Raw genomic sequence first — 12,579 nt, forward strand, 5'->3', positions numbered from 1 at the left:
TCATTTTACAGAAGTGTAGTAAAGAGTTAATAGTGATTTTCATTATATTAGTATATTTCAGATTTTTCTCTGTAAATACTTAAGCCTAATATAACCAGTAAAACGGAATAATCATCTTTTATTTATAAAGTACCAGCAAGAGTTACAACAGGATCAGAGGGCAAATCAAATTGCTAAATTCAGAAAAAAATCACTAGTGCACAGATATTTTTAGGGGTAAACTGTACAAATAAAATATTTACCTGATTGTTTCCTTTTGGTTCTCTAACATTAGATGTGATAAAGCCCAGGGCCTTGGCTCTCTCCTGATAGAGGCGTATTGCTTGCTCCATGGGTACACACAACCGGAACCAATAATCTACTGTTCCATAACTTTCAGTGTCACCTTGAACACCTAAAATTACAAGCATTAGATCTGTTAACTGCATTCTAGAGGCTTCTTCTATTGTGAAGGCATTTAGAATGTAAATAAATTTACTACTGACCAACCAACATTGATGTTGAAAATATACGGCCACTCTTTTCAAGGATTTCATGGAACCTCAGCTGACACAATGCCACAGTTTTGTAGTCAGTGCCCAAAGCAATATGTACTTCCAGTGATGCTGTGCTTTTCTGGATGTATTGCAGGAAAAGGTCATCTACTCGTATCCGATATTGAGAAGTGAAATCATAGACAGGTCGAAGACCTCGCACCACAGGTGTTGTTTGGAGCTCAAAGTCATAGAAAGCATATGTGCAAAAGGTAGCAGGTTCCTGGTCACCAAAAGTTTCTATTGCAGTTGGAGAAAATGCTATTTTGGAGATATGAATCTCTAACATATTCTCACCCCGTTCAAGGTGCACAGTCTCATCAAACTCATCTACTTCATCATCCTGTGTAATGTCAGTAGTAAGTTTGTATTGTTTTGTGCCATAAGCAATGTCCTTCAGCTGGGCTGAAAAAACAGACAAATACAACTGTATAAAGATGTCAATAAATATACAATAAAGGTAGACTTGAGAGGCAAATGCATTTTTTAATCAGAAATTTTAGCAATTTTGTTTAACGGACTTAAGGTGGCCATACACAGGCAGATTTAAGCTGCGATTTGGCCCCTTTAGGGCGAAGACACACGGGGCGATTAGTCTACGTGACTTTTTGAAAAGTCGCGGTGACTAATTGGGCACATAATTTGCTGCGGTGACGCAATTGTACTGTATGGGTGGAAAGACACCACAATTAGTCGCCGTGTTTAAGTTAATTAAAAGTCCTGGCAGCTAATTGCTCCATGTGTCTTCACCCTTAGACAGATAAGCTGCCAAATCAATCTATGTATGGGTCCCTCCCGTGGGCAAACCCAACTGATACCTGGACAAAACTCAGCCAGATGTCGATAGTGCAGGTTTGATTTTCGATCCAACTGCCTGCATATCAGCAATTACGGTCCAATCCTTGTCACAAAGGCCAAATGACTGAATCAGCCCAATATTTCCCACATCAAGGCTGACATATCAGTGCAAGATCTGCTCATTTGGCACCTTTGCTTAAAGAGCAGATCTTCATATGTATGGCCAGCTTCACATGGGAAGTTTACAAAAATGATCTTAGAATATGACTTAGGTAGAAGCAATTTTTGCATTTGATGTTATTGAGTTGCAAGTTGAGCCAGCAACTGCAAAGCAGACTGATAACAAGACAAGATTTAAATTTCGTTACTTATATTTCATATCAAGCCTTCTGTTCCTCAACATTAATCAAATGAATGCCTACTTGCTAGGACTAATGACACTAAATCAAATAGAAATCAGAAGGTGCTAAAATACTAAAAGCTCCTCTGCCTCAGGTTATCTTTGAAGGGATTCTGTCATGATTTGTATGGTGCACTTTTTATTTCTCAATTACACTCTTTACATAGCAAATAGTTCACTCTATTATTTAAAATTCTGTTCTTGAACCAACAAAGGTATTATTTTTAGTTGTAATATTGGTGTGTAGGCACCATCTTAGTGCATTGTGCCTGAGTCTGAGCTTTCAAAAGGAGCCAGAGCTACACATTACAACTGCTTTCATGTAAACTATTGTTTCTCCTCCTCCCATGTAACTGGAGGAGCCCCAAGCTGGACTTGGATGTCTTACTATTGAGTGCTATTCTGATATCCATTGGGAGCTTCTATCTTGCTACCTTCCCATTGGCTTAACTCCTGGTTATGACTTTTTAAACTATGTTGCAAAAGCTAGTCTGCTGCAGTAAGACAGGTCTGTCAATCTGCTGGCTTGTGTTACATTGTTTCAAAAGTCAGAGCCACCAGGCAAAGAACAGTAAAGGACAAACAAACTACTTTTAATAGCAATAAGATATACAGATTACTATTCCAAATTTATAATGAATGTACATTGCAAAGTTGCTTAGAATTATGTTTTTATGTCTTTAATTAGGCAAAAAAAATTTGGGGGGGGTTGACATTTCATTTAAGAATTGATTATATCCAAATGACATAGATGGGTTACGTTAAAAACAACATAGTCTATATTTTCCATGTCTCTGTTACTGAAAATAACAATTCCATGGTATTCACAAAATTACTAAAACCTTATTTTATTGCACACAAATTCAAGCAGGTGATTCTCCTTTACTATTAAAGTAAGCTCACCAAAAGTGAGTTCCAGCCTGCATTATAAGAAGTAAATATAACATTATATGACTAAACATGCACTAAATACAGCAAAATCACAAAATGAAAGCAAAGTCAAATTCTTCTTCCTGTCCCTAAGAGAAAGGTAAAAATGGTAGACTGCAGATTAGTTTTGATATTGTTTGTTGGGACCTAAAGTCATTTGTGACTTTTATTTTCAGATTTTGCCCTGTTAAGTGCAAGTAATTGAAACAATAGTCAAAAAGTTTGTTCAGCGCATGCCCAAGTCACTGAACTAATGTTGAAAGGGGTATGAAAAGGGGGGTATATATCTTCTAATACTATGCTCTACAATCTGTACCTGCTTCAGTAAAATGTCATTGTTTGTAGGTATAAATTTGTTATGTCTTGTGTTTATATCCCTAACTCTGCAAAGCACTGGTGCTATGTAAATTATAACAATAATAATATTATTATATAATGTCTGGGAGTTCTCTGACCAATGAATTGTATGGTACTTTGATGGTAACTGATAGTAGTTGCAAGGGGATTAACTTTCCTAACTGCTACTTGGTAAAAAAAACAAATCCATCTGAAATCTCTCTAATTTGCCACAGAGGGGGAAAATACTTCCTGACTTGATGGCAATTGGACCAATCCCTGGATCTACCTGTACTATGAGCTATCTCCCATAACCCTGTATTTCCTCCCTTGCTAAAAAGCCATCCAACTCCTTCTTGAAACTATCTAATGTATTTGCCAGTAAAGCTGATTCAGGGAGATAATTCCACAACTTCACAGCTCTCACAGTTTGAGAAAATCAGAAATAGAGGCTTGGCTAAAACTGAACTACTGAACTGAGGTACCTGAGGGTATATTCCATCTGGACCTGGTGCCTTCTTCACATTAATTTTGAGTAAACCTTTAGGTACCATGTCCTGCATCAACCACTGACTAGACAGAGATGAGCAAACAGTGAAGCTATTGGGTGGGTCTTGGGAATCTGGCTCCTTTATTGTACACACTGAAGAAAAGACCTGATTTAGCACATTTGCCTTTTCTGTATGTGTTATAACCATATTGTTACCATAATTTAAAAAAGTCACACTCTCCACCCACAAATTATAACTATTATTATAATTAATCATGATTTGTGGTTTCTTGTCTTTCAGCTCACACTCATAATATACTCCTAGGAACTCCTGATTCCACAGACCAATAGCCCCACTCTGCTCTCTGGCAGCCCCCTAAGGGCTCTTACATGTGTTTAAATTCATTATGAACATGGCAAAATGCAATAATTACATGTATATGCCTCGGCGAGTTTAAAATACTCTTCTTTGTTTAATTATATTTTAAACGTATGTCAAAGACACAAGAATGTGTATGTTGCAGGGTAAACCCCCCCCCCCCCAAAACTGGAATATGACTATGCTAAAACAAAGTTGTTTTTCTTTGTCACATGTCTTTAATGAAGTATCAATCACATTTACAAATAAGGGCCCATTTATATCCATAAGGGCAGTGGGCAAATTGCGATTCTCCCCACTTTCATTGAAAGTCAAAATGCACTCCTTGAGCTTTAAATTGTTGTACTTAGTGCTGTTAAGTCCTTCCTGCCTTTTGTTCTGAATCAGGAGCTGCTGCACCATGGCCATGGCCATTTGCAACAAAATGCAGTTGTGTCTATTTTGGCAAACTGGAAGCAACTGCAGTAGATGCAGTGAAAATGTGCCAAGGGAATTGCACGTTTGTATCTACAATGATGCCAAAATTCTGGGGGAAAAATGGTGCATTGCAGAAAAAAACCACGGCAAATGCACTTGAAATTGTACTTAGCTAACTGCACTTTTAACTGGACAGCTGTCACATTTAAAATCTTTGTGCCCCCTAGGCCAGGCCACCCCTCATCAAACACTTGCTACAACCCACCACTGCTGGCACCACCTCAGGAGCAGTGTTGCTACTTTACGTAAAAACAACATTGGTTATTTACACTGGTTCTGGTGGAGTGTGACACACACATATAATGGCACATCCACATCTGTTTAAAGTTTTACATATGCATGTGCACAGACTTACAGCCACAGGCATATAAACATGCAGTTGAGTTATAGTCTATATAAATATGGTATATACTTTCTTTGTATTGACTAGATAAAGTATTATTTCTTACATATTTTGGAGTATTGGTGTTTTATTCCCTAGTTTTTATACATGCTTGCAAACACACCTGACGTAGTCTGTCCTTAGACTGAGACTACCAGTAGAAAGGGGACTGAAATCAGAAGTGAGGCAGGTGAGGGGGATCCAGCATGAAATCTGGTTATTCTCTTTCCCTAAACTGACCAATCTGGATGAAAGCAAGAACAATGTACATCATAAGCTTAGTAAGGGTGGCATGGTATGTTCAGTTTTCCCTTTAGAGGTGACCAGTTAAGCTGAAATGCCAAAAGTTTTCTTGTGAACAGCATAGAGAGAGTAAGAGTTGGGATGTTTGGCCTGTCATTGGCTGATGCTAAACAAATTTGTTTAGAAATTGCAAACTAGTGCCCCAATGGAACCAAATATATTGTACAGAAATGTAATAGGTGGGCCAAGGACAAATGCTGCTTTCCCCATTTATTAATGCAGCTATGGTGCTGGCAGTATTATTGTTCCAATAAATATCTGGGTAACTGAAATTCCCCATTATTAAGATTTGCTCCAAACTTGCAGTCTCTTCATCTTACTTACATAAGGAGGTCTGTAGCATACTTCTACAATTAGGAGTCTTAAAACCTGTGAAAATTTCAGTCCATCAGGTTTCAGTCTATACATTTGCCTTTATAACTTTTTCCTTATAAACATGCTTTATATACAGACATATCCCTCCTCCTTTTCTATTTCCCCATGCCACTGAAACAAGGAATAGTCCTCTACATTTACTACCTAGTTGTGTGACTTCAGCCATATTTCAGAAATTACAATATGTTTTTTTATCCAGTGGTATTACCTCCAGCTTTCCTATTCTACCTGCCAAGTTTCTTGTATTAGTACACATACATTTCATAACGGTATGAGTTTTTATATTGTGGCTATAAACTTCTGGATCTCCCTGTCATGTAAGATATTCCTAACCAGCTCAAGTTCCCCTACTAGGCTTATATCTTTATCTAATGTATCTTCCACAGAATTTTTAATGCACCCTCACTGGGTTACACCCATCCTCCCACCCAAAACAGCAGACCGGTTCTCTTAAGACACAAACCCTCCTTATTACAACAATCACTTAGCTACGTATTGATCTCCATTAGTTCCCCTTGCCTCCCTAATGTAACATGTAACATAAGTAACCCCTCTTTTAATGTTTTTAAGGACTTCTTTTTCATTAACTTTATAATTGGTACAGATGTGAACCATGATTGCTGGGCAATTTTCAGACCCTTCCAAGAATCTGTTCACTTGCTCCATCACATGCTGAACCCTAGCATGAGGCTAGGATTGTGACATATTACCACACACCTTTCTAGTAAATAAATCCCCTACTTATCTGCCTTACCTTTCTAACACTCCTTCCCCTACCTTATCTAGATCAACTTTCCCCTAGGATTCTCTAAACGTAAACTTGCTACATACCTACCAATTCAGAGCTGTCATCTCCAACACCTTTAACTAAAATGGCAAGTCTGTTGTTGTGAAATAGGTTTGGACCAGCCACCCTGTTCTTCCAAGTATGGATTACCCCTATTAAACTTTGTTATAACGATCATCCTCTTTTACCTCAACTGTTCTATCTCCATCCTTCACTGGAGTGGTTCACAAACCCCTGCCAGTGGTTCTTTATCCTGTGTATGAGGATTTAATACACCATAACATATATTAAAATTAGTAACACATTACTTAGAAAAATTAACTTATGCTCATGCTCTTAATCAGTAAATGTTAAATAAGTGTATAACAAAAAGATTTTTATATGACAATCATCAAAATATACCTTCCAGTTTGCGAATTCGAGCAGCTCTAACATCCAAGGCATGAGCGTATTGCTCTAACTTGATTTCATAATCATGTTGGATACTTTCCACCTTCTTGGTTATCACTTCCACCTCAGTCTAAGAATGCAACATCATTAACAGATTATGCATTTTCCTGGTGTTCTTCTCTGCTTCAAAACTGGATACAATTTCACTATAAAAAATCTAACAGGTTTCTACTATGTACATTATGACTTGACATTCTATTGCAAAACTTTAAAGAGCAATAGCATATGACACAATTTTTCTGGTATTTAACCTGCTGCATCAAAATATTTTTCACCGTTGACATGTTAAAACATAGATAATATGAAACTCTTCATGCTTCATATATGTTTTTGATATTTAACTAGTGCACACTCTGCAGCTGTCTGCTTCCACATTGCTCAAAGAGTGCAGGGCACTCAAGATGTGATTAAATATAGGATACTACCCTATCATTTTTGTTGGCATCAGTGATTGGTGTCACCAGCTACTAAAGTTCAGTTGTGTGCTCAGATGTGCAATCACTGATGCCAACAAAAATGATAGGGTGGTATCCTATCTTTAATCACATTTTGAGTGCCCATAACATAAGCAAGTGCTTAAACAGGATTTCAGAATTTCAGAATTTTCAAGGGTACTTTTGTGTTTTGCAACCATGTTTATCGGTGTTGAAAAAATGCAGCATCAAAACAAACACAATTTGCCAATGTAATTGGAGAGTAATTCAGTGTGTTTTCAGGTGCTGAAATACAAATCATACAAAACACACGACACATAGGCCTAACATGTATTCTGATAGATGGGTGTTATTTACACCACATGTCTCTATAATTGTCCAAACCTGATAGTCCTTGTTGATTTTGTGCTGAGTAATCAGCATGTTCCGGGTCTTCTCCAGCTCCTGAACTGTCTCTGCATGATTTGCTAGTAACTCTTTAGTTGACTTCTCTGAAGCTTTGCTAAAATCATCTTCTATGCTACCCAAAAACATAAGATTCTTATTCTTTTGCTGATTTCGTGTCTAAAAAAAAAAAATGGTGTAAACATTATACACAAATTAATCATATGTATTACTTCTTGCAGGAAGTATCTCTAGTAAAAGAGTTATAAATACAAAACATGGGTGTGATTCAGGAATTTGTAGCACAAAGTTATTCAATCTATAACAAATCTGTACTAGACTCCAACTAATTATATAGCGTTAGCATATCCTAGCCTGTCCTAAAGGTCCAATCATTGTTCAAGATTAAGCCCTAGTTGTGTTTAAGACAACCAATTACTCAGAATAATAACACATGCCTACTATACAGAGCTTTATAAAAGATGAGCAAATCTCATTAAACAAGTAGCTGAAGCATATAAATGAATATATAATATATACTTGATTTAAGGCAAGGGCCATAAAGTGCAATTATCCCTGTAACGCTCACAAGCTTCACTTAGGAAATAATGAATGCCATTCTGGCAAAACATTAAGTTGGGGGTTGGGGTTTACCCCCAGGTGACACTAACTATGTCCTGATCCAGTGCATTTGGGAGCTTGCTAATCACAGCAAGCCTGACCTGGGCCTGTAGCCTTCTGCAAATGCACAATGTATTGTCTGAATGGGTATTGAGTGCAACCAGTTACCGCCTGCTTACTGAAAGTCTTCTTACTCAGCAAGCACTGCAATAATTAATTTGCAATTTATAATTAAATGCACAAGAAAAATAAAATCATCAAAATGTTTACAACAGAATATTTCCACATGGCAAGCAACAGTGCAAAATGGCGAAATGTGGGTTCTATAATTCACAGAAGAATGGAAGATTAACTTTCCAGTCTACCTGCAAAAATATGTTACAGTGCAAGATATATAAGGCACTTTATAGGTAATACTGTTAAGTATTTTCTGTTGGTTGGGAGAAGTTGTCACGTTAATTCACTTTTGATGTAATGATAAAAAATGCAAAGGAATTTAAGTATGTCTTTGCAGTAAACCAAGTTTCACTCTGGTTTTACATCTGTAAGAGGCATCGTGCAGCTGACAGGTCAGTTGAAAACACAAGAAAAAACAAAGCATAAGAGTTACCTTTATTAGCAATAGAGCCTCACTTAGTTCAGCCATGTCCACATCATTCTCCTGAAGTGGAAACATATAGATATGAAATCAGATAAGCAGAAGTGTATCTAATTTACATTCTTAGTAACAAGGGAATCTTTGGTCAAGCATAGGCCTCTACTGAGTGGTTTTAAATAATACAAACTGTCGTGTATTCTGATGCACTGACTGATTTTGCTAGAATTTTAATGAAAAAGAGTTCATTTTTGCTATTTACGAATAAGATCAGGATATAGAACAGGAGTTAACTGACTTTTTCCACTCTCATACATTTTGTATGAGTGTGGGTGATGAAAAAATAACCAAAAAGAAAAAAAATTTGATTTATTATTATTCATTGTGTTTTTGATTTATTTACGTTTTTAACTATGAAGCTCCCAGGATTGGTATTCAAATAGGCTTTTTACCATAGCTGCCACAGAGCTGTATGAAAAACAATATGGAAGATTAATACAGGCATGGGAACTGTTATCCAGAATGCTGGAAATCTAGGGTTTTCCGAATAAGGGATCTTCACCGTATTTTAAGTCTTCTGAAAATAATTTAAACATTAAATAACCCCAATAGGATTATTTCACCCCCAATAAGGATTATTCATATCTTAGTTGGAATCAAGTACAAGGTACTGTTTTATTATCACAGAGAAAAATGTTCTCTTATCTTTTCAAAAAAATCTAAATTATTTGTTGTTAAAGTTTTCCAGATAAGAGATCCCATACCGTACACCAGTGATCCACAACCAGTGGTTTGTGAGCAATATGTTGCTCCCCAACCCCTTTGATGTTGCTCCCAATGGCCTCAAAGCAGGTCTTTATTTTTGAATTTCTGACTTGAAGACAAGATTTGGAGGCATAAAGACCATGTGTCTGCCAGTCATCACTGCACCCTTATTGGTCATCCCCTAGGAAATTTTTTAATGCTTGCGTTGCTCCCCAACATTTTTTAAATTTAATGTTGCTCACGGGAAAAAAAAGGTTGGGGACCCCTGTCGTACACAGTTCCCCCTTAATGTATAACATGGACACACAAGATGTAGTATATGACGTGAAAATAAACAAGAGCTAAAAAGTATTCATAGCAATAAAACTGATCACCTAGAACAGTGCTGTCCAACTTCTGTGGTACCGAGGGCTGGAATTTTTCCGGCCTACGTGGTGGAGGGCCGATAATTTAAGCCAGTTTTGACCACTCCCCCTTTTAAACCACACCCACTTGAAACCAAACCCCTGTTATCACATGACCATACCCATATTAATGGTTGCAGTACAGCAAAAACCTGCCATACTCTGCCTTCCCTACCCTGCCTGTGTGTGCCATACTCTGCCTTTCCTACCCTGCCTGTGTGTGCCATACTCTGCCTGCCCTACCCTGCCTGTGTGTGCCATACTCTGCCTGTCCTATGTTGCCTGTGTGTGCCATACTCTGCCTGCCCTATGCTACCTGTGTGTGCCATACTCTATGGCCCACACAGGCAGGGTAGGGCAGGCAGAGTATGGCACACACAGGTAGCATAGGGCAGGCAGAGTATGGCCCACACAGGCAGGGTAGGGCAGGCACTCTGCCTGCCCTATGCTGCCTGTGTGTGCCATACTCTGCCTGCCATATGCTGCCTGTGTGCCATACTCTGCCTGTCCTATGTTGCCTGTGTGTGCCATACTCTGCCTGCCCTATGTTTGGCACACACAGGCAGCATACAGTGACACAATGCTGGCACTGCTCCTACAGTCAGCACAATAACTGTATATTAAAAAACTTTTTAATTGCAGTATCACCTCAGTATATGTTCTTTTTGTAGTGTGCAGGGTGTATTTGTGGGTTTCTACTGTTCCTACAATCTGTCAGAGGTGTGAACAGGTGAACAATGTGGATGATTACAGCCTGAGCCTGAGGTGTGAACACTGCAGGGGGTGAACAATGTAGGGATTAAAAGGTGTGAACAACACAAGGGATTATATTTTTAAACAATACAGGGGGTTTACAGCCTGAGCCTGAATCTGAGGTGTGAACCATGCGGGGGGGGCAGTTAATCACAGTACTGATACCATTTAAAGCTTACACAAGAGTAAGCCTTCAAAGCAGCCAGACAGGTGGGGGGCCACACAGAGGGGGGTCGAGGGCCGCATGCGGCCTGCGGGCCGCCAGTTGGACAGCACTGACCTAGAACCAATAACTGATTGTTTAAAAAAGAAAAAAATTATACCTACAGGCAAGGGCGCTGCTGCCATGAGGCAAAATTGAGCACGTTACCAGAGGCAGCAAAAAGCTGATCTTGGTAACTTGTAAGAGTCAAAATAGTGATGCAACCCTCCCCCCCTTGACCCGTACTTAGTTCCTATTGTTGGGTGCGTGAAACAGGGCAGTGTTGGGACTTTCACTCTAAGCTGGTCATATGAAGCACAACCAGGTCAGCCAACTTTCATCTTTTGGTTGATGTTTGGCCTTTCACAAAAATTAGTTGAAATAAAGACCAAAGTGATTGCTCTGAACTATGCATACCTTAAAAGGCAAATGCCACCCTAAGAAATAATTCTAATATCATATAAGTTAATCAAAAGAAACTTTATTTTCTTTACTTAGTTACTGCATGTTGTAAGAGATAAACAAGAAGAAAATAAACCATATAACATCTGTGGCTCATACAGAACCTCATTATTACTGCAGTTATGGTAATAACCTGACATTTTGAATTCACATTTAGAGAGGTTATGAGTTAAAAACATTAAATTTTTTTTTACCTTTGTGAAAAATCGAAACCTGCTGTGAAATTCTTCGAGCTGTTGTTTTTGTTCCAAAACTTGCAACCTAAGCTTCCTATTTTCTTCATCAAGCTTTTCGTTTTGTTCTTTAAAGAAAAGAGACAAGTAATGTTAAAGCAAATCTGTTACTAATTATAAATAAGCATAAATATCTGTCTGAAGAGTATATCAATCCTTTTTTTTTCTTCTTTTACAAAGATGTAAGTCTACGTTAGCCTATGTTGTAACAAAAATGAACAGAATAAATTAGTTCATGGGATAAGAAAACATTCGGCCACTTACTGTTGTATGCTAAATACATTCTACATGGAAACTTGAGGGTTCATTAAGTTCATCCTTTTCAGTATAATTTATGTGTTTCCAAATGACATTTAACAGATAAGCACTGTCAGCTAAAATGTTCTGAAAGCTAAGCACATCTGTAAAAGTCCTGAAAGATAAATACAGGCAAGATTGTTATTGCCAATATCCATGTACCTTTTTCTTGTCTAATTTTGTCAAGCATCTCATTTTTGTCTGAAAGGTCCGATTTAAGAGCTGTCTCTAGTTGGGCAATTTGGAGCATCAGTTGCTGTTCCCTTAGCTTCCTCTGCTGTTCTTGACTATTGTTCACATCAAAAGCACTACAGGAGAAGAAGATGCATGCAATCTTTTAATGTGGTCAAAATTTGTAAATACTTTTCAAAAGCCATGGCAGTGATATTGCTTTTCAGGTCTGGAGGTAGCTGGCATACAATCATATCAGCATCTAGTGGTACATTGTGTTAAGAAATATAAATTACTGAAAATCTTTTGTCCCGTTAGATCCTAGTTCATGGTTATTATTTCCTTAAAAAAGGAAATTTTGCTAGATTCACAGGGTCCGTAAGATATATATTGAATCAAGTCACTGATTTCTCTGAAATAATAATTTTGCATTCTAAAAATCATATTACAGATTTCTCCAAAGCCAAATATAGTTGAAGAATTTCACAACCTCAATTAAGATGTAAAAGAAAAAACATATTGAAAACAGGCCCAATACTGTGGACAAATCTAAAAATGCAAAGGAATCTAAGCTTGCAAGGAATCTTAAAATGAAGACAGCTTGAAAGAGAAAGTATA

General features: G+C 37.7%; 1 protein-coding gene across 1 annotated transcript in view; it reads right to left on the reverse strand.

Moving 5' to 3' along the window:
- Window positions 1-12,579, reverse strand: part of rpgrip1l (RPGRIP1-like) — a 79,706-nt gene that overhangs the window by 36,771 nt on the left and 30,356 nt on the right. Inside the window, exons 10-16 of the mRNA XM_002935372.5 lie at window positions 11,953-12,098; window positions 11,455-11,561; window positions 8,690-8,740; window positions 7,459-7,638; window positions 6,593-6,710; window positions 486-938; window positions 243-394 (exon numbers count right to left, since the gene is read on the reverse strand). Coding sequence (XP_002935418.3) covers window positions 243-394; window positions 486-938; window positions 6,593-6,710; window positions 7,459-7,638; window positions 8,690-8,740; window positions 11,455-11,561; window positions 11,953-12,098 — 1,207 coding nt within the window. The remainder of the gene's footprint in view (window positions 1-242; window positions 395-485; window positions 939-6,592; window positions 6,711-7,458; window positions 7,639-8,689; window positions 8,741-11,454; window positions 11,562-11,952; window positions 12,099-12,579) is intronic.

The sequence above is a fragment of the Xenopus tropicalis genome, chromosome 4, assembly GCF_000004195.4.
Source record: "Xenopus tropicalis strain Nigerian chromosome 4, UCB_Xtro_10.0, whole genome shotgun sequence".
NCBI classification, from domain to species: domain Eukaryota; kingdom Metazoa; phylum Chordata; class Amphibia; order Anura; family Pipidae; genus Xenopus; species Xenopus tropicalis.